The sequence below is a fragment of the Drosophila miranda genome (genome assembly GCF_003369915.1).
Source record: "Drosophila miranda strain MSH22 chromosome Y unlocalized genomic scaffold, D.miranda_PacBio2.1 Contig_Y1_pilon, whole genome shotgun sequence".
Classification (NCBI taxonomy): Eukaryota; Metazoa; Arthropoda; class Insecta; order Diptera; family Drosophilidae; genus Drosophila; species Drosophila miranda.
The window spans coordinates 28336861-28355255 of NW_022881603.1; the positions used below are offsets into that span (position 1 = coordinate 28336861).

The 18395-nt window shown below is 47.2% G+C and overlaps 2 protein-coding genes and 1 pseudogene across 4 annotated transcripts; 1 reads left to right on the forward strand and 2 right to left on the reverse strand.

Moving 5' to 3' along the window:
- Positions 1–331: 331 nt before the first annotated feature.
- On the forward strand, positions 332–2047 carry LOC117189847 (annotated as a pseudogene).
- On the reverse strand, positions 1986–8875 carry LOC117189846 (proteasome-associated protein ECM29 homolog). Its single transcript, XM_033394919.1, has 9 exons — positions 8784–8875; positions 8514–8644; positions 7512–8392; positions 6957–7445; positions 6422–6888; positions 6003–6365; positions 5298–5939; positions 3916–5162; positions 1986–3848 (listed from the first exon to the last, which is right to left on the reverse strand). Exons 1-9 carry the CDS (start codon positions 8833–8835, stop codon positions 2412–2414), a joined length of 5709 nt encoding a protein of 1902 aa, XP_033250810.1. The 5' UTR covers positions 8836–8875; the 3' UTR covers positions 1986–2411.
- Positions 8876–10609: 1734 nt separating this feature from the next.
- Positions 10610–12302, reverse strand: LOC108160629 (40S ribosomal protein S11). 3 transcript variants are annotated; one of them, XM_033396169.1, is made up of 6 exons: positions 12256–12302; positions 11916–12038; positions 11662–11787; positions 11394–11599; positions 10916–11189; positions 10610–10705 (listed from the first exon to the last, which is right to left on the reverse strand). In XM_033396169.1, exons 1-5 carry the CDS (start codon positions 12265–12267, stop codon positions 11066–11068), a joined length of 591 nt encoding a protein of 196 aa, XP_033252060.1. In that variant the 5' UTR covers positions 12268–12302; the 3' UTR covers positions 10610–10705; positions 10916–11065. The 3 variants fall into 3 exon arrangements, with proteins under 3 accessions (XP_033252060.1, XP_017150246.2, XP_033252059.1); XM_017294757.2 differs by lacking the exon at positions 11916–12038; XM_033396168.1 differs by lacking the exon at positions 11662–11787.
- Positions 12303–18395: the final 6093 nt, after the last annotated feature.

The following is an 18395-nucleotide window of genomic DNA, read 5'->3' on the forward strand; positions in this document are numbered from 1 at the left end:
GACAGGGCTCAATCGACTCGGCTATTGATGCTGATCAAGAATATATATACTTTATGGGGTCGGAAACGATTCCTTCTGGACGTTACACACATCCACTTTTACCACAAATCTAATATACCCCAATACTCATTTTGAGTATCGGGTATAAAAATTGCTTTTGCACGGATTCAATAACAGCCTGCTGCTCTTTATACTGCGGGCTCCACACACAAGAACAATACTCCAATATAGGACGTACTAACGAGATGTACAGTTGTTTCGTAACGTACGGGTCGTCAAACTCCTTGGACCAACGCTTGATTAACGCTAAAACACCCTTAGCTTTATTTACAGTTGCAGCTATATGGGTGTTAAAACACATCTTATGATCAAAAGGCATTTAAGGCATGTATGTGATATACTGCGGGTATACCAAACTACCAACTCGATCGGATAATGATTTAAGAAAATTTTATCATTTTTCATTGATAGTGTCACCATGGTTTCATTGTGGCTGCTGATGCTCGGCATCCTTTCCATTTACCTCTGGCTGAGACAAAGGTATAGCTACTTTGAGCGCCACAATATCGTCCACCAGCCCGTCTCCGCGTGGACACCACTGGGACACCTCAGGAAATTGCTGCTGCTGCGAATCTCCTTTGGCGATCTATTTCACAACATCTATGCGGATCCGCGCGGTGGTCAGGCCAAAGTAGTGGGTTTTTTCCTGTTCCAGACCCCAGCGTTGATGGTCCGCGATCCGGAGCTGATACGCCTCGTGCTGATCAAACATTTCAACAGCTTTCTGAACCGCTATGAGGCGGCAGATGCTGCTGGTGATCCCATGGGATCGCTGAAATTGCCGCTGGCCAAGTACCATAACTGGAGGGAGAGTCGTCAGTCGATGGCGCAGCTGTTCACCAGCGGCCGGATGCGCGAGTCCATGTACCCTCTGATGATGGGAGTGGTGATCGACCTGGAGCAATATCTGCAAAGGAAGCTCGGAGACCGGTCCGAGCGGATGCTACCTCTGAGTAAAATGTGCCACTGATGTGACGGGAAACCTCTTCTACAGCATGGATGTGGGCGGACTGCGCAGAGGCAAATCCCAGCTGCTGAAGAAGACCAAGGAGTTGTTTGACCCCGATCCTCGGAAGGTCCTGGATTTCATGAGCATATTCTTCTTGCCCCAGTGGACGAACCTGCTGCGGGCAAAGGTGTTCAGCGAGGAATACGCACAGTTTATGCGAAGCTTAGTCGGGCATCCTAGGGAGCGAAGCAAGGGCGATCTCATCGATCAGCTGCTGCATCTTCAGAGCATCTCCAGCCACTACGCCCAGCATCCGGACTTCATCGCCTCTCAAGCTAGCATTATTTTGCTCGCTAGCTTCGAGACTTCCTCGGCTCTGCTGGGCTTCACCCTCTACGAGCTGGCCAAGCAACCCGATCTGCAGAAGCGTCTTAGAGAGGAGCTGGCAGAAGCCTTTTCACTGGCTCCCACCCTGACCTATGAGACGCTGGTCACCCTGCCTTTCCTTCAGAAGGTCTGCCTGGAGGCACTTCGTCTATATCCAGCCGCTGCCTTCATCAATAGGGAGTGTACCACCTCAGATCCCAATGGATTCTCCCTGCAGCCACACTTGGACTTTGTGGTTCCAAATGGGATCCCTGCCTACATCTCCATCCTGGGACTGCATCGCGATGAAAAGGTACGACTGAAAACTGAGGGAAGCTCTCCCGCATGCTCAACTCACGTCACACCTTCTTCTCCCTCCATTTCCATTCCAGTATTGGCCCGAGCCCAACCGCTTTGATCCCGAACGATTTGATCCAGATAGGAGCAAGGATATCATACCCATGACCTATATACCTTTTGGAGCTGGCCCCCATGGCTGCATCGGCAGTCGTCTGGGGTCTTTGCAGCTGAAACTGGGTCTGGCCCATATACTGATGCTGTGCCGGGTGGAGGTCTGCGAGCAAACGGTGCCGCTGGAAAACGTTCATGCTGGAATCAAAGGATGAGATATATTTGCGATTTTACAGGGATAAATGAACTGCAATGTTTCACCGCGTGGCTGTGATACTTGGGCATGGAAAAGGGACAGTATTATTTTGAATTCGAAAAATGTTATATTTGAATTGAATTGTTTTATTTGGATGAAACACCTTTGTTTTCTTGGGTAATTTAAGTGGCGACCGTAGTTAGGGATCAACAGACACACAAAATATGGATTATCGTTCACTCGACAGCGAAGTATATTTTCTTTACATTTTGAATACTTTATACACAGACACATATATAAGATAAATATTTCTCCAAAAGGAGAATCTCTTTTAAATTCAGCCACGATTTACTTCCAGACTTAACCCCAAGCTACGCGGAGCTGGCATCTTTCTCTTTCACCCACAATTATATCGATCGATCCTTACTTCTAATTGACACTGTCCAACTGGCTGAGTTTATCCTCAATATCTTTGATACGACAACGGATTTCGGGGGCCAAGTCGCGCTGGAACTTGGTTAGATTCGATTCGAAGCTCTGCTTTATAACGGACAACGGCTGCTGATCTTTTGCCATGCTGAGGCGTTTGATGAGCATGAGGACAATGTTGAGGGCCTCCTTCTTGAGGCCCGTGTGCGGGACACCAGCGGCCAGTGAGACTGCGGCCAGGACATCGCTGCAAATCTTGCCCACAATGGCCTCACGCGTCTGCAGGATTGGCGTCTCTGTCTTGAGCTTCTTCTCTTGATTGATCTGCAAGAGATCGGGTATCTTGGCCGACTCATCGAAGATGTACAGCCGTTCGATGTACTTGGTGAGGGCGGCGAGCAGACTCACCTGAACCGGACGCGTGCTCTCGCTTAGGGTGCTGGTGCAGTTCGCGGCGAAGAAGAGCTGATATCTGTGCTGGGTCTCGATCGAATGGCGCGGCCACGACTTACCCAGCGTCTCCCAGACAACCTCCTTCAGTTTGTTGAGTGTCTGCGCTCGCTTGTTGCGCTCATCGGCCGTTAGATCCTTGCTTGGCTCATCCTCATCATCCGACTGGGGGTCGCGGAGATCCTTCTTCTCCAGCAGATTCCAGATCATGTCGTAAACATCTTCAAAGCGATCAGCCTCCAATTGATCCAAGATGTCGCCCAGGGCAGCCAGGGCCAATGTGCGGTAAACTGGCTCCCGTTTGCGGGCCTCGCGCATAGCCGCCTCAATAATGCTTGGACAGATCTCGTTGTTGCGGTCCAGTCCCTTGCAGAGAGCAGCCAGGGCCTGCAGTAGTCGCTCCTTTCCCTCGAACGTGCGTCCCTGTAGACCACTCAACAGCAGTCGGATGAGACGGACTCGCTCCGGTTCCTCGAGGGTGCTGCACAGACGGGTGGCAATAGTCTGGATGGCATTGGCCGCCTGCGCCTTGCGTGACCAGCTGGCGTCGGTTAGCGAGGATTCCAGTTTGGGAATAATCACGTTCAAATTGAAACGAATTCCCGCATCGCCTGGGCTAGTGTCGTTCCATAGATCCTTCCACAGCTCCACATTGGCTTTCGACTCCTCTGTGGCCTCCTCGTGCATGGCAAAGAAGATCAGCGGGAGCATGCTGTCCATGTAGTCCTTGAGCAGTTCGTGGTGACGCTTGTTGATGGACTGTATGGTCAGGGCGATTGAGCGGTTGTTGGGCTGCTCCAAGTACAGCTCATCCAATTTGGCAAAAAAGTTCTTGATCGACGATTCCTTAGCCAGTCCCAGGAGATGACCAATCGCGCTAGCGTTATACTTCCGCACAGTAACATTGCGATCCTTGATTCCCACAAAGCAGGCGCGTAGGTATTTGCCCACCACGGGCGTCATCTCCTTGCCCAAGCGGATACTGATCTGAAAAAACAGAGTAAGAATCGATGTAATCGGGGAAACAGTGCATCTAGCTTTTGGGCTGACTCACCAGGCAGACAAAGTGGGCACATCCAATCTTGGTGCCGAGATTCACGCTGGACTTCATCAGCTCGAGCACTTCGGGAGTCATGCGCTCTAGCACTGGGTAATCGATGTACCGCACGCACTTGCTGATCGTCTCCATGGTGTGGTGAGACTTGGCTGCCTCAGCGCGCAACGTGTCGACCACCTCCTGGGCCTCGTTATCGGCGCCGAGGCGTGTGGACACATAGGATAGCTTTGTGTTCTCAAGTTCCCCGGTGGCGCGCAGCAGGCAGGGAATCAGAGTAACTAGGTGCGGGGCTATGAGCGCACCGGAGGAGTCGATCATGTCTGATATGGTTTTAATGCTCACTTTGCGTATCTCGACTACTTTGTGGCCCACACCTGTCTCCAAAAGGTAGGGCAGAATTGAGGCAGCGACTGCTGTGCCTGACTTGCCATGGTCCGAGGAGGCTGCGATCACACAGAGCTTGCCCAGGAATGAGGCCGTGCCATGCGCAGTGACCCGAGTACCCTCGTGTATGTCATCCATGACACGGAAGAGCTGAAACCAGAGTTCCTTTAGCTCCGGTTCGGGCGCCTCGTCCACCTGCATGGCATCAGGTGTGACACGGCTCGGACTGCCAATGGGCCGCATCAGTTCCTCTGATCGAAGCTTTAGGCCATTGGGACGCTTTAATAGATCCCTTACGGCCAAACAACAGGCGATACGCACTCTCCACTCCTTGCTGGTGAGATTGTCTAGCACCTCGCGCAGGATATCCCAGTAATACTTCTCGGTCACCTCCTTGGAGTCGCTGACAATCGTGTCCCATATGGAAATCATCGAGCTTTGTATCTTGGGCGTAGGATCGTACTTGTAGCGATATAGACGCGGGATAATTTTGCCCAAATACGGTTGCATCTTCTGCTTGGATTCGGCCGAGAGGGTCTTCAGTCCGAAAGCAGCTCCCAGCATACTGGTCCACGCTGCATTGTGATTTGCCAGCTGCATGAACTGATAGATCATGTCCGGCTGGTTGAGATCCGAGGCCAGGGAGCACAGCTCCTTGTAGGTGGTTATGTTTCCGCCGGTCGGGGTCTTACCCAGCATACCTTCGGCAAAGAGTTCGGTACCGGCAGAGACCTGATTCCCCTTCCGCTTGCCGCCAATAAGCTGATCCAGCAGCGAGTTGGCCAAGTCGGTTTGACTGCCCGCATCGGAAAGGGTGTAAACTAGTCCCAGGCCACGCGAGGCAACATCCTGCACAAATTCTGCAATTAAAGGCAATAATGGGTTAAATAAAAGAAAACGAACCGAATCGCGAAGTTCTATGGTAGCTTAGCATACAGCTGTGCTCCAATCCGGACCATACACTCTTCAAGAGTATGAAATGTTGTTTCACATACCACTATCGTCGGATAGAAGCTCGGTGAATGCGAATTGCAGGAGCTCCTTCTTGCGAAGCACAGCGGGGCGTTTGCTGCAGTGTTTGACCACGGCCAGCAGCCACACTGAAATGGCCTGACGGGAGTGTGGATTGGGCTCAGTGACCAGTCGGATAAGGGAGTTAAGGAACTTCTCAAAGGTAGCGTCGTCGCAATGTACATTTACAAAGTCCTTGGAGGGTTGCCCCTTGTTGACATCATAGCCGCAAAGGGTGTTCACAATCGCCTCCGAAATTGCTATGTTGAGGGCTGCATCCTTTTGTACCTTGGTCAAGGTATGGAACTTTTCTAGGTTGCGCTGGGTGAAGTGTTCGCCATCGCCGATTGCCAGATAGCCCAGACATTTAGCTGCCTCCTCCCGATTCTTTTGGCGGGCTGAGGAGCTTCGCAGCAGTTGGAAAACCACACCAAAGATGAGCAGCTTGGTGGAAGCCTCAATGTTCTGGAGCTCGGTCATTTCCTCATCGTCATCGCCACCATTGCTGCTGACGGCCACTTGAATCTCTACTTTGACATTTGGTATCTGGACTGCCTTGCCGATCATGGATAAGCATTTTACGGCAGCCGAAACAAGCAGCCATTGCGACTCGCACAGGTTTTTGGCTGGAAGAATAAATAAATGGTAAAATATCTATTTAGCGATCAAGCGTTCAAGCGATTACTTACAAATAATCTTCACTGCCTCGATAAACTGCGGCCATGTGGAATAATCCTTTGGCGTGTTCGACTGTTTGAGCATAGCAATCTTTCGATTGAATGCGTGTCCCAGCACCAGAAGCCAGCCATGCTTGTGCTCCAGGGTTTTCTGCGTGAGGCTGACCATGCACTCAGCGACCTCTTCATCGAATTGATCATCATCCAGGCCTGAGGCCCACAGAATGGCATACACCTGGGATACATGGATGCGCATTGTTTCGGACACATCCTTCAGGGAGTTGCTCAGAGGCTCCAGTAGATGCAAGTTCTTGGCTGCAAACAGGTCTGGCGCGGCAGTCAAAAGGTCGTACAGACAGATAAGATTCGATTCACCTGGGAAAAAACATAATGTTAGTAGAACATAACAATGATTCCATTCGATTACTTACTTCTTTTGGCCTCTACGCCACCCTGTACAAACTTAACATATTGATTGATGGCATTGCCCTCCTCGTCATCGTAGTTGATGTTGATATATTCACGCAATTCGGTGGTATACTTCTCATCGCCCGGAGCAGCCACAACCCCAGCGGAGTACCACAAACACAGACGCAGATAGTCAAGCAGCTCTTCATATACCTCCAGACTATAGGGAAGCTTGGTACGTCCCACCACCACACACGAGCTGTTCTTCTTCAGTCGCTTGTTGGCCATTTCATGGACATGCGACATCATTACCTTAAAACTTGGCAACACCACACGGCGTTGTTCCAGCGAGAGATGGTTGAAATCGCTGATAGTTTGGCTGTTGCTATGGTTTCCCGCCTTCTCAATAGACGAGATCAGACTGTAGTTCACATGATCCTTCTTCGAGGTGCCATACAGATAGGTGGTCACATTCTCACGCAGAGAATTTCTAAGCGTTGAAAAAGAAATACATCAATAGGAAACATAGATACGTAATGAATCAAGACATGCAGTTACCGTTCGCCTACGATGAGCAGCAGCAGGTATCTGGCAGGCGCAAAATACTCCGGATAGCAGCTGGTTAGAAAGACGCTCGTCACATTCTGTACAATCTGTACTTTCGACTCGGCGTTGTCCAGCAGCATGGCCAGCAGCAGATGATGCTGTCCATCCAGCTTCACCTCGATTGGGTCCACGGAAGGATCATCCACATCCATGGCATCGGTGGCCTCCTTTGTTTTCCAGGCGAATGCCGGAGCCATGGAGACTAAAGCCTCCCGTATAGAGGAGTGCAAGTCCGGTTCACTGTTTGCCAGGTTGCTGAAATAGCCCAGCACCAGCTTTAAATCCTGATTAACGTCGTTAGGGAAACTACGGGCATGTTGGGCCAGGGCTGAATATGCCGCATTCTGTACATCATTGGGCTCGGCTGTGTCGCGTCCAATGACTTTGGTGATGCCAGTGAGGATTACCTTGGAAACCTTGGAGACTAAATCACGTGGTCCGCTGCGGGAAAAAGGGAAAAGTAACATGAGAACAGGAATGCTGATTATTTATAAATCTATCGCTTACTCCCTTAGAACCAGTTCCACAAACTGCAGGGCCAAAACCTTGCATTTTTGATTGGTGTTTGTGCCAAACAATCCCTCAAAGATGACCTGCAGTCCCATGGTGACATTGATGCTCTTGCCACGGCATCTGATCAGATACTGCAGCAGCTTCTGACGGACACGGGCGCAGCAGGGACGCGTCTGGCGATCTGGCAACTTGCTCTGATTACCAATGAAGAGGGTGTAAAGGGGAGCCGTGACGGCTGGATTACTGAAGTCCAGCATAGTGCAGAGCTTGCTTAGCTCAGCTATGGCCGGCGTGGCTACACTGAAGCGAGTATCTGCCGAAGCCACCACGAGCGGCACAAAAACTTGGAGATAGCTGAAAACGCCGGCGCATAGGAACCGAACGATGCCTTTCTTAACCTTCTCAAGCTCTTCGGCCCGCCAGTTATTGGCAATAACCCGCTTAAAGTTGTAGACACTGAGACCTGGAGGGACATCGTGCTCCTGGGTGATGCCATAGGGAAGGAGCAGTACGTCTTGAAGGAGCGAGAGGAAATTCGTGCTTATCGAATGCTTCCCCTGAAGATTCAGCAGCGACGCTCGCTGTGCGGGATCATCCGGTATCTTCATATCGCTCAATATGGGCAACAGAAGTGTGAAGAGTTTGTCCTGGTAGTTTTCAAGCTTGTCCTCGCTACCAACTACTTTGGCGGCCAACGCCGTTTGCTGCTCCAGCGAGAGACGCGGGAATCCCATCGTGATGAATATGATGCCAAAGTTCTTGAGAAATGTGGTGCTATTATTGGCTGCATACTGGTCCAAAATAGCCTCAACGGGGATCTGCACTTGTGCTCGAGAGGCGAGCCGGCGCTTGATGTGAGTTAGCACCTCCACAACCTGCAGGAGGGGAAGTGCAATGTATTAGTCAAAAATGACTCTTTAATTTTTTGCACCGTCATTGTACTAGAGGGCGACGTCAATCGGCACCATTGCGGCTCTGTTTTGGCCATTTACTTGCCTTTGTGCGGACTTCATTGTGGGGAGAGTTGATCTTAAGTATCACTGGAGTTAGAAACTTTCCCACCGTGGTCTCCAACTTCTCATCGCTGTCTGTATTGCCCAGACGCAACAATACGCGCTCTAGGAGCTCTAAAAAATTGAATGCAAGTTGTTTATTCAATAGGCCAACTCCTTCGTTTCCAGCCGGTAGGTGGCTTGATTCAGGCCTGACCTGAACCGGGCTTATTATATTTAACTAGCTAAGCTATTCTTTTCAATTTGATTTTACCAATTTCCGCACTAGGTCCAGCTTCCATTTTCTTGTTTTTCGTATTCAGCATTGTGACCGCGGATTTATCGTTAAAATATGCCGTCCGACCCTCAGAAATATACCAAAATATACCTTTTAATTTAAAAAATACCGCGTAAATATACTGACGAATTCAAGTTCTATTTTACATATTCCGATTTTGATATTCCGTGGAATATTATTAGCTAGATAGAACATTTAGCCACGCCCACATAATTGTATCTAATTAATGAATCTATTTTCTACTTGACTGGGTTATTTTAAATACTTGCTTTCATTGGATTTTGCGTAAAAAAAGGTTATGGCGAAATAGGTCAAACAAAAAAAGGTTTTAGCAAAAATGGGCACACAAAAAAAACGATGAGGATAGTCGTTCATATTGCTCAATTTAGAGATTCCGTTGAATAATTCTGGCTAACTAAAACCTTTAGTTCTGCACACATAATTTTAGGCCATTGATGAATAAATTTTTTACAAGATTGGCTACTGTTAAGAACTCCCATTGTATTGTATTTTGACTTAAACAAGGTTTAAACAAAATAGTTCCACAAAAAAGACACAAAGGCATGATGCGTGTATAGACCTATGTATACCCTATTTCGTTAGTTTAGTATGAAGCTGATATGAAGATAACGTAATTCATAAAGACCTTTTCTCATATTGATATGTTTTAGACATATCCATGTAAATTCTTAGTATCTTGTATATGTATATATATTATATATATCGATCCTGAGACCTATTTGGGGTCTCTGTAAGAAGACAATAAGCTGCAAAATAGCGTTGAAATAGGTTTAAAACAGAAAGTGAATGAGCGAAAAGGATTTAAATGCAATCTATTGGAATAAATGATACACGTAAGTACGATTTGTGCGCGAAAATTCTGAAAACTTCGTATGCACTGTGGACAGCTGCTTTTTCGCGTATCGAAATTATATCGGTACTTAGTGTTAATACCAACTGAAAATTTTCAAAAATTCCGGTCAGTTATATACAACGTACTTTATGTACTCTGTAAATATCATCCCCCGGTGAGAGGAAGAATTTAACATTTATCTCCATGAACTTCATCATTTTGATGACATTTCTCCGTGTTTCCTTTTTCAGTTCGCAAGAACTTCTTTAAATCGATCCCATACCATACCAGTTCTTCGCACTTGTGCATTGGAAAATTCTGCGATAATCCCTGGTCTTTGATGTGACTATAGCTGCGCAGCTAAGAATAACCATCGCGAACAGAACCTTATTGGATCCTAATTGCAACTATTTCTTTTTCAGGTGTTTTCCAGTCCCGCACCAACAAGATTTCCAGATCTTGAGATGGCTTGAAACCTTTTGCTACATTTCATAAGGAGCGAATTTTGCACTGTTGATTCTTCAAGTGCTGCCAGAAAACTCAGCAGGATCTCGCCTTCTTAGTCAACACGCTAACTCATTCAGTTAGCGTGCTGCTACAAGCAACAGATAACATACTCTACAATTAACCAAAAGGGCCCGCGCACTGGTTGGAAGTCCGAAAGTAGCGTTATATCAGAATTCGATAAGCTAGTCGAAAAAGTCCAAAATCAGTTTAACTGAATAACAGAATATCAGCAGCTAATAGGAATAAGTTCGATAAGTTAATAACCATACTTTAAACGGTAAAATATCTTCACGATGGTTGATAATCTTCTAAATACTGCCTCAAATACTGGTCCTTTAAACCGATTTTGTTGAGAATTTCTTGCTTCTTCATAATTAAAAATTGGTATTGCATTCTATGTTTTCTGCACCTTTTAAATGTATTAAAATTCGTTATTCTAAACCTTTATTTCGGATAGAAAGTTTTTTTATTATCAACAAATCTCATACAAGTTCCCGTTATTAATTGATTTATCTTTCACGAGTGGTCATCTTGAATTCTGCATAAATTCTGAATAAAATTGCATTAGTAGGGAATTGGTACGTTTTCCAGGTAATGTAACATTTAATTGAAAAATTTCAGTTTTTTTACATTTTGTAAAACAGAGTCAAGGTTCTTCAGCAATTTGTTTTGTGAAGACCGTCATGATTTTATTATCAGAATATCAATTAAATATGCGTAGTATATCATAAGATAGTTTTATACATACCTTTGAGTGAAGTGGCTGCCGGCAACTTCTGAAAATGCTGTGGAAACTGAGAGGACTGGACTGTGGAATAATAGCGATTAAAGTAAAATTTTTGTTTTATTCAAAAAGAATAAATTCTACAAATATTATCTTTTCCGCTGGTGTCCTTATTTAAAACTTCTTGAAGCTCTTCTTGGCGCCCTGACCCTTGTTGACTTTCAGTACATTGAAGCGCACAGTCTTTGATAGGGGACGGCACTCCCCAATGGTGACAATGTCGCCGTGCTCAACATCTCTGCAAGAAAACAAATTTACAATTTTGATTAGAAACTATTTCCGCCATTCAGTTGCACATCGTGTTAGGTTCGGGGGTTCGTTCAGTATTTTTACGTTTAGTAAAAAGAGTCAAGTTTCTTCAGCAATTTGTTTTATGAAGACCGTCATGATTTTATCATCAGAGAAGTGAAGGTATGTTCGTGGCGTCCGAGATTCGCATTACCTGAAAGCGGGCGAGCAGTGGACGCTCATGTTGCGGTGACGCTTCTCGAAACGACTATATTTGCGCACAAAGTGCAAGTAGTCACGACGAATGACAATGGTACGCTGCATTTTCGACTTGCGGACAACTCCGATCAGGATGCGACCACGAATACGAACATCGCCAGTCCAGGGGCACTTCTTGTCAATGTAGGTACCATCGATGGCCTGCGGTGGAGAAGATAAACATATTAGTTGAGGAATACTTAAGCATCGAGCGGGACTGTCACCTCACGAGGGGTCTTGAAACCAAGACCGACATCACGATAACGGCGGAGGATCTTCTTCTTGGTGACGCCAGGCTTTACCTTGCGGTTTAGGTTCACACCAAATTGTTTTTGGAAGGCGCGCTCGTTCTGGTTAGTGGAAGTGGGAGCGTATCGTGGGCGGGTGGCAGGCAGGAACGTTCAGCATGCGGGATTGAAACGGAAACAAAACGAGGGAGGGCGCAACATTAGTCAAAGTTTGCCTTTGAACCTCTTACCTCAGCTGGAGCCTTAAAGCCCAAGCCAATTTGGCGGTAGAAACGTGGCCGCTTCTTTAGATTAATACTCTTGCGCCGCACAGTGGCCACCGCATGTTGTTTGCGGAATGCACGTTCAGTTTGCTGGAATACATTTCGTGTACACTTCGTCAGATACCATGCGCTAAAGTAAGGTTAGGTTGAAGGTGGACCACAGTTTCTTCTCCGCATCACTTGACATCCCTCTATATAAAGTTTATTCACGCACAACTCACTTACTTTCCATCTGGCACTATGTATTTATCTCACATCCGCCTTTAAACCACCTTTAAACTTTCAACACATTTCCCTAAAGTCTTACCTGATCAGCCATTTTGAAGCAAAAGAAAGAAACTTATCGGACTTATCGATAAGGTGTACGGTCCCACCCTCAGAAAATATACCGTATCATTTCAAAAATATACCGTAAATATACTGACGAATTTAAGTTTTATTTTACATATTCCTCGTTTTTGATATTCCGTCAAAAATTACTAGCTAGATAGAACCCTCAGCTCTGCCCACATAATTCTAGGCTATTGATCCTCTGCACCAAGATAGTCTATTCCATCGCAAAATATGGAGCAAACTCCAAAAATAGAAATTGTCTGAAAGTGAATGGGCGAAAAGGTTTTAAATGCAATCCATTGGAATAAATGGTGCACGGGCATGGCCAGGATTCGTCCCACTTTATATGGCCTTTTAAAATTCGGCATTAATTCAAAAAGTGATCTGGTTCATGAATATGTTCATAGGATTTGAATCAACCGAACTGACTCGACATTTGACATGCATTCTACATGAGTCCAGGCTCCAACTATATACATATATATCCTACAGCCATCTACACATCTGTAGATGGCGCTTTTTGACAAAATTTTGGCAGGGTTGCTTAAGTGGGGTGTTAACTATTTGAATAATTTATTTTTCTCGGTCTTTTGAATTCTTCACTTGAATTAGCATATCGCTGATGCAACTTTGTCTCTGCGATTGACCTTCATCTTAGCTGACGTTGCTAAAGCCAAGGCAGATATTTCTCTAACGCCACTTAAGAGGTTAGAAATGTCTTTTTGCCAGCGTTTGGTAGTTTTAGTTTTGTCAAGCACATCATAGCCATCATAGCTGGTGCTCCCCACGCACTTCTGAGGCAATGCCTCGTATAAAAAATGACAGCGCACTAACTTTTTATGGAAATGCCAGAGCGCTAATTCTCCACATAGTTGTGGAGGCTGCAGAAAAATATGTCGGATATAAACGAGTGCAAGTGCACGGCCTTGAAATGCATGCCAGTACCTCCTTCTCCCTCACTCTCTTTTTTCTCTCTCTACCTCTCTCTCTCTCTCTCTCTCTGGTCTGACCAAGGCGAAAGCTGCTGCACCTGCTGTAAGTCCGTTTAGGGCTAAAACGTCACGAATGGAGGCTACCTGCTATTGCTGATGCTTTTGCTGCCTGCATTTCATTGCCATTGTTAATGCAGATGTCTGCAGCATAAACGAACGGCGAACGCTGCCTTGGGCTCTGACGTTGGGGCCATTAGGCGTGGCATGCGTGTGCCTGTGAAGGTACATCGTCCTTCTTCCATTCCTTGGCAAGGTGAAACCGCCGAGCCAAGCACAACGATGGTAATGAAATCCTTTTACTGTCCCAAGGTCTCCAATCCCGCATTTCACGCACATCACATGCCTTACAGGTTACGGAAACGGTAAACGGGGCCCAGTAAGTTTAAGGTTAGTATTCTTCATTTCGACTCGCAGAACAGCAGAACATCATTTGGTATTTATTGATTAAATAAACCCCCGGGACATCATAAACAACAAAACGACAGTAACAAAGTTAATAACTTTCTCCCCTGCCCCTGCATTTGCCTCTGTTATTATGATTTCATGCTTATTGCCATTATTAGTGTTGTTTTGTGCCGTGGAAAATGAAAAAATTTTATGGCCGCCAAAGTTTCTTTGCAACCATTTAAATGCAATGCTGCTTTAATATTGTAAAACACTTTAAAGTCAGAAACTTTTCACTTTCGCCCTCAAATTGAGCAAAATAATTTGCATGCTTCCGAAGTGCACTGCTTCTCTCTCCTAGTAGATAGCGGCATCAAGTGCGCAGCTTAACGGTACATTAGGTAAACAGAACAGAACATATGTACGTGTGTGTGTACGAACATACTTGAAACTTGAAAGTGGGTTGAATTGAAAGCCATTAAAGGAGCCGGACGGACATCGAGGTGGGATGTGGACTGTGGACCGTGGACTGTGGTGTGCGGTGGACAGAGCGTGTGTTTGAAAAGTGACCGAGATAATTTTTGGCATGCTTTGTTTGGTTTCACTTTCTTCCCGAGCTTCCCTCCTCACCGTGCAGCTTTGATGAGCAGCAGCTGGGCTGTGGTTGAGCCCAGGGGTTCTGTCCCGTCCCGGTCCCTGCCCCCTGATCCTTCCTCTCTTGGTGGGTTGTTGTTTAACAAGTAAATTATTCTCGAAATATTTTCAAATAAATTCCTGAGCCGAAGGCCCCAAATCGCACGCCTAAATGATGGAAATGCTTGCTATCAGCAGGTTGCCTGCTGGATCACAGCCCAAACATTGCCCTGACGCTTCCCAGGTAATTATTTGGAAAACTGACAGCTTGAACGGAAATTAGCTTAGGAAACGTAAAGTCAATTTCCGGATTGTCAAGTATACAACATCCTTATTTCGGATTGATTATGCTAATGCCGTAAAGTCATGGCAACCCATAGGGAATCAGAGATAATCCACAAGACACACAGAAGAACAACCATCTATCCAACCAAAAGTTCCCCCGGATTTCTTGTTAATTAGAACAACAACACATCGGTACTCGACTACCTAATCGGAGCACCATCCACGTCGAAATCTCAAAAATCACACAACAAACAACTTTAATGAAGCCTGCCGTGGGAGTGTGTGTGTTCTGTGTTCCACCTTACCACTCCAGCCCACTAATTGAAAAACTTTCGTGCTATCCCCGAACTAAGAGGCAGGAACACGTGCCACCCACTGATTCGGCCGTATGAGGCACTGCATCTGGCCAGGCCCATGTCTGGGTCGCTTGGTCTATTTAAGGTATCACCATTCATCCCCGCTATCTCTATTTTCCCCTCATACAACAAAACTCCTGCTCGTTTTCGTGCTCCCGGGTCCGTATAAAAGGATGTAAAAACGTTGCCTGGGCCACCACCGCCATCCCCGGCGTTCGAAATTAAAGAGCAACAACGATGGCTGCGATGAAAACAGAACACACTACATCGCGGCTACCTCCGTTGCCTCAAGTGTTATCATGAACCTGCTAAGCCAGGAGAACATTTCCTGGGCAATAAAAAGCTTCAAACCATACAAGTCTGCGGGACCAGATGGCATCATCCCTGCCCAACTGATTCACGCTGGACAAAAAGCCACTAATTGGCTCAAAAGGATATACGAGGGAATCTTCTCCCATGGATAAATCCCGGAAACCTGGCTTCATACCAAAGTCGTCTTCATCCCCAAGGCAGGCAAGCCCTCGCACACTGCCCCCAAAGATTTCAGACCCATAAGTCTATCGTCCTTCCTTCTGAAGACGATGGAACGGCTTTTGGGGATGCATCTCACGGTAAATATTCCGCCTAGTCTATTCTCAGACTCCCAGCATGCCTATCGGAAAGGAAGATCCACCGAAACGGCCCTACACACGATCATATCGATCATAGAAGCGTCCCTCAACTGTAAGGAGTACACCCTGGTAGTCTTCCTCGACATAGAAGGCGCCTTTAATAACATCCTCCCGACCGCCATCACGGGTGCACTGACGGACCTGGGGGTTGACTCCCGGACGGTGAGCCTGATCGATCAGATGCTACAATGCAGGACGGTTGAGGCATCACTGGGGACGTCAACGTCCACCAGATTTGTCAGTAGAGGCACCCCGCAGGGCGGAGTCCTCTCGCCCCTCCTATGGAACGTGGCAGTGAACGAACTGCTGCGGGAGATAGAGGGGGGTGGCTGCCGCGTGGTGGCGTATGCGGACGATGTTGCTATAGCATTCTCGGGTAAATTCCCGCAGACGCTGTGTGAGTGCCTGACAAGCACACTCATGAAGATGTCAAAATGGGCAGACAAATGCGGTCTAGGCGTCAACCCGTCTAAAACGGAACTGGTGCTCTTCACTAGGAAGTACAAAGTTCCGGCACTGATTCCCCCAATACTATGTGGGGAAGCGCTAATCTTCAGCAACAACGCCAAGTATCTTGGCCTAATCCTCGATAGAAAGCTCGATTGGAAATTGAGCATAGAGGATAGAGTAAAGAAGGCCACAGTAGCCCTCTCTACTTGCAGGAAAGCCATCGGACTAAGATGGGGAATGACCCCCTATATAGTTCGGTGGCTTTACACCACCATCATACGACCGATCATGCTCTATGGAGCGGTAGTATGGTGGCCAGCCTTAGACAATAGGACATGCCTCAATAAACTCAGCAGAGCTCAACGCATGGCAGAGCTATGCATAACTGGCGGGCTACGCACTACTCCAGGGGAAGCCCTGGATACTGTGCTGGACCTCCTCCCCATAGATCTCATGGGAAAGAAAGTGGCAACACTTTCTGCACTCAGAATGAGAGAAGCCAGACTGTGGAAAGCGTCCGCTGTTGGGCACTCGGGAATCCTGACGAGACATCCGCAATTACCAGAGAGGACAGATTATTGTGTCCCTAGTGATCACCTCTCGACGCCTTTCCAGGTATCAATCCCACTTAGGGAGGACTGGGAGATGGGCGAACCAGGACCCGCAAATGCGGTTCACTTCTACACTGATGGCTCAAAGTTAGACGGCCGCGTGGGGGGTCGAGTCTACTGCAGCGAGCTGAACATCAGTCATTGCTTCAGGCTCCCGGACCACTGCAGTGTGTTCCAAGCGGAGGTTGTAGCCATCAAGGAGGCCATTTCCATCGTCTCCAAACTACTTCTAGACACGCACTTAGTGTGCGTTTTCTCGGACAGCCAAGCAGCTATTAAAGCTCTAGGCTCAATATCGTCGAACTCAGCGACTGTAAATGACTTCCGCAGGTCTATGCACGAGATCGCAGATCAGTTAGTCCTCTTCCTTATATGGGTCCCAGGCCACAGGGACATCGAGGGGAACGACGCCGCCGACGAGCTAGCAAGGCAGGGTACTACAATTCCTCTCCTTATGGAGAGGAAGCAGGTAGCGATGCCTCTGGCTACGTGCAGGCTCCTCACGCACGAATTGTTCGAGCAAAATGCCAATAGGAGATGGCAGCAAACCGTTTCCTGTAAAATCTCAAGATTGATATGGCCATATCGATCGAAGAAGCGCTCAGCCGAGCTGTATAGGCTCAGCAGAGCACAGTGCTCTGCAGTTACTCGAGCCATTACGGGACACTGGCAGATCGGCACTCATGCCTCTAGACTGTCAATCCCTCATAACGACTTCTGCAGGAGTTGTCGCGACGAGAAAGAGGAGGAATCGGTCCCCCACTTCTTCTGCCACTGCCCGGCCCTTGAAAATCGTCGTCTTCGTATTCTCGGGGCCGCTTTCCTCACAGACATTTCGGACCTGTCCGAAATCAAACAGGGGACCTTGTCCAGATTCATCCAAGCCTCCGGATGGGACTGCCCTTAATTTGCAACAGCCTGTTTCTCCACGGTTTTTAGGCACTGGGAAGGGGCACCAACGCCCATGCGGCACCACAACGGACCTTCTACAGGTCCAAGTGAGCTTGGGAGGGTTTCATCACTCCCCCAGGCTACCGCCTGAACCTAACCTAACCTAGTATTAAGTGGAATCTGCTATTCGTCCCACATACAGTGAGGGCAAATGGTAAGATGGGCTTTTAAACATCGATTGATTCATATTCCCAAGATGAAGGCAAATGATCCATGCTATATGAATAAAAAGGATATAGATGTAAATTTGTATAAAGATTAAATTAAAGTTCAATAAGATAATGACAACCCATAAATAATTCTTTACTCATCCCATACGAACGCTATTCGAATGCACTGTCCACCATGGAACTGGGCCAACAAAGATTTGTGCCTCTGCATCCGCCACATCCACATCCACATCCACGTCCATAGCCACAGCCATACCCATAGCTAGAACCAGAGCCAGAACTATGGGCTTCATGGGACAATAGTGGCTCATGTTTATGGTTTTCGCTGTTGCTGAAAACATCGATTGCTCCCAAAAAGAAAGAGATAGATAAAGGAGAGAGCAGGAGAGGCAGAAGAACAGAGGGGAGAACTATGGTATCAACGACAAGGATTTACGAGTGGCATTTATAGGGAAACTTTTGGCCCATGGACTGGGGCGTCCGCGGTGTGCAGTGGAGCTGGATGAGTAATGTCCGTTTTCTAATTGCCGACGTACATCAATTGTTAGCTGCCAATTTGGCAATCGCTGTATAAAAGAGCGCGTGCGATGACCATTAACACATAACGTATC

What these genes read in the sequence shown, in the direction of transcription:
- LOC108160629 (XM_033396169.1), bottom strand. An exon ending in GCTTTAAGGCTCCAGCTGAG is followed by an intron (nt 11,788 to 11,915) that starts GTAAGAGGTTCA and finishes TCCACTAACCAG; the next exon opens with AACGAGCGCGCCTTCCAAAA. An exon ending in GTTTCAAGACCCCTCGTGAG is followed by an intron (nt 11,600 to 11,661) that starts GTGACAGTCCCG and finishes TCTCCACCGCAG; the next exon opens with GCCATCGATGGTACCTACAT.
- LOC117189846 (XM_033394919.1), bottom strand. Translation starts at nt 8,835, where the DNA reads ATGCTGAATACGAAAAACAAGAAAATGGAAGCTGGACCTAGTGCGGAA. An exon ending in TGGACCTAGTGCGGAAATTG is followed by an intron (nt 8,645 to 8,783) that starts GTAAAATCAAAT and finishes TCAATTTTTTAG; the next exon opens with AGCTCCTAGAGCGCGTATTG. An exon ending in CGAGGCAGTGAAGATTATTT is followed by an intron (nt 5,940 to 6,002) that starts GTAAGTAATCGC and finishes TTATTCTTCCAG; the next exon opens with CCAAAAACCTGTGCGAGTCG.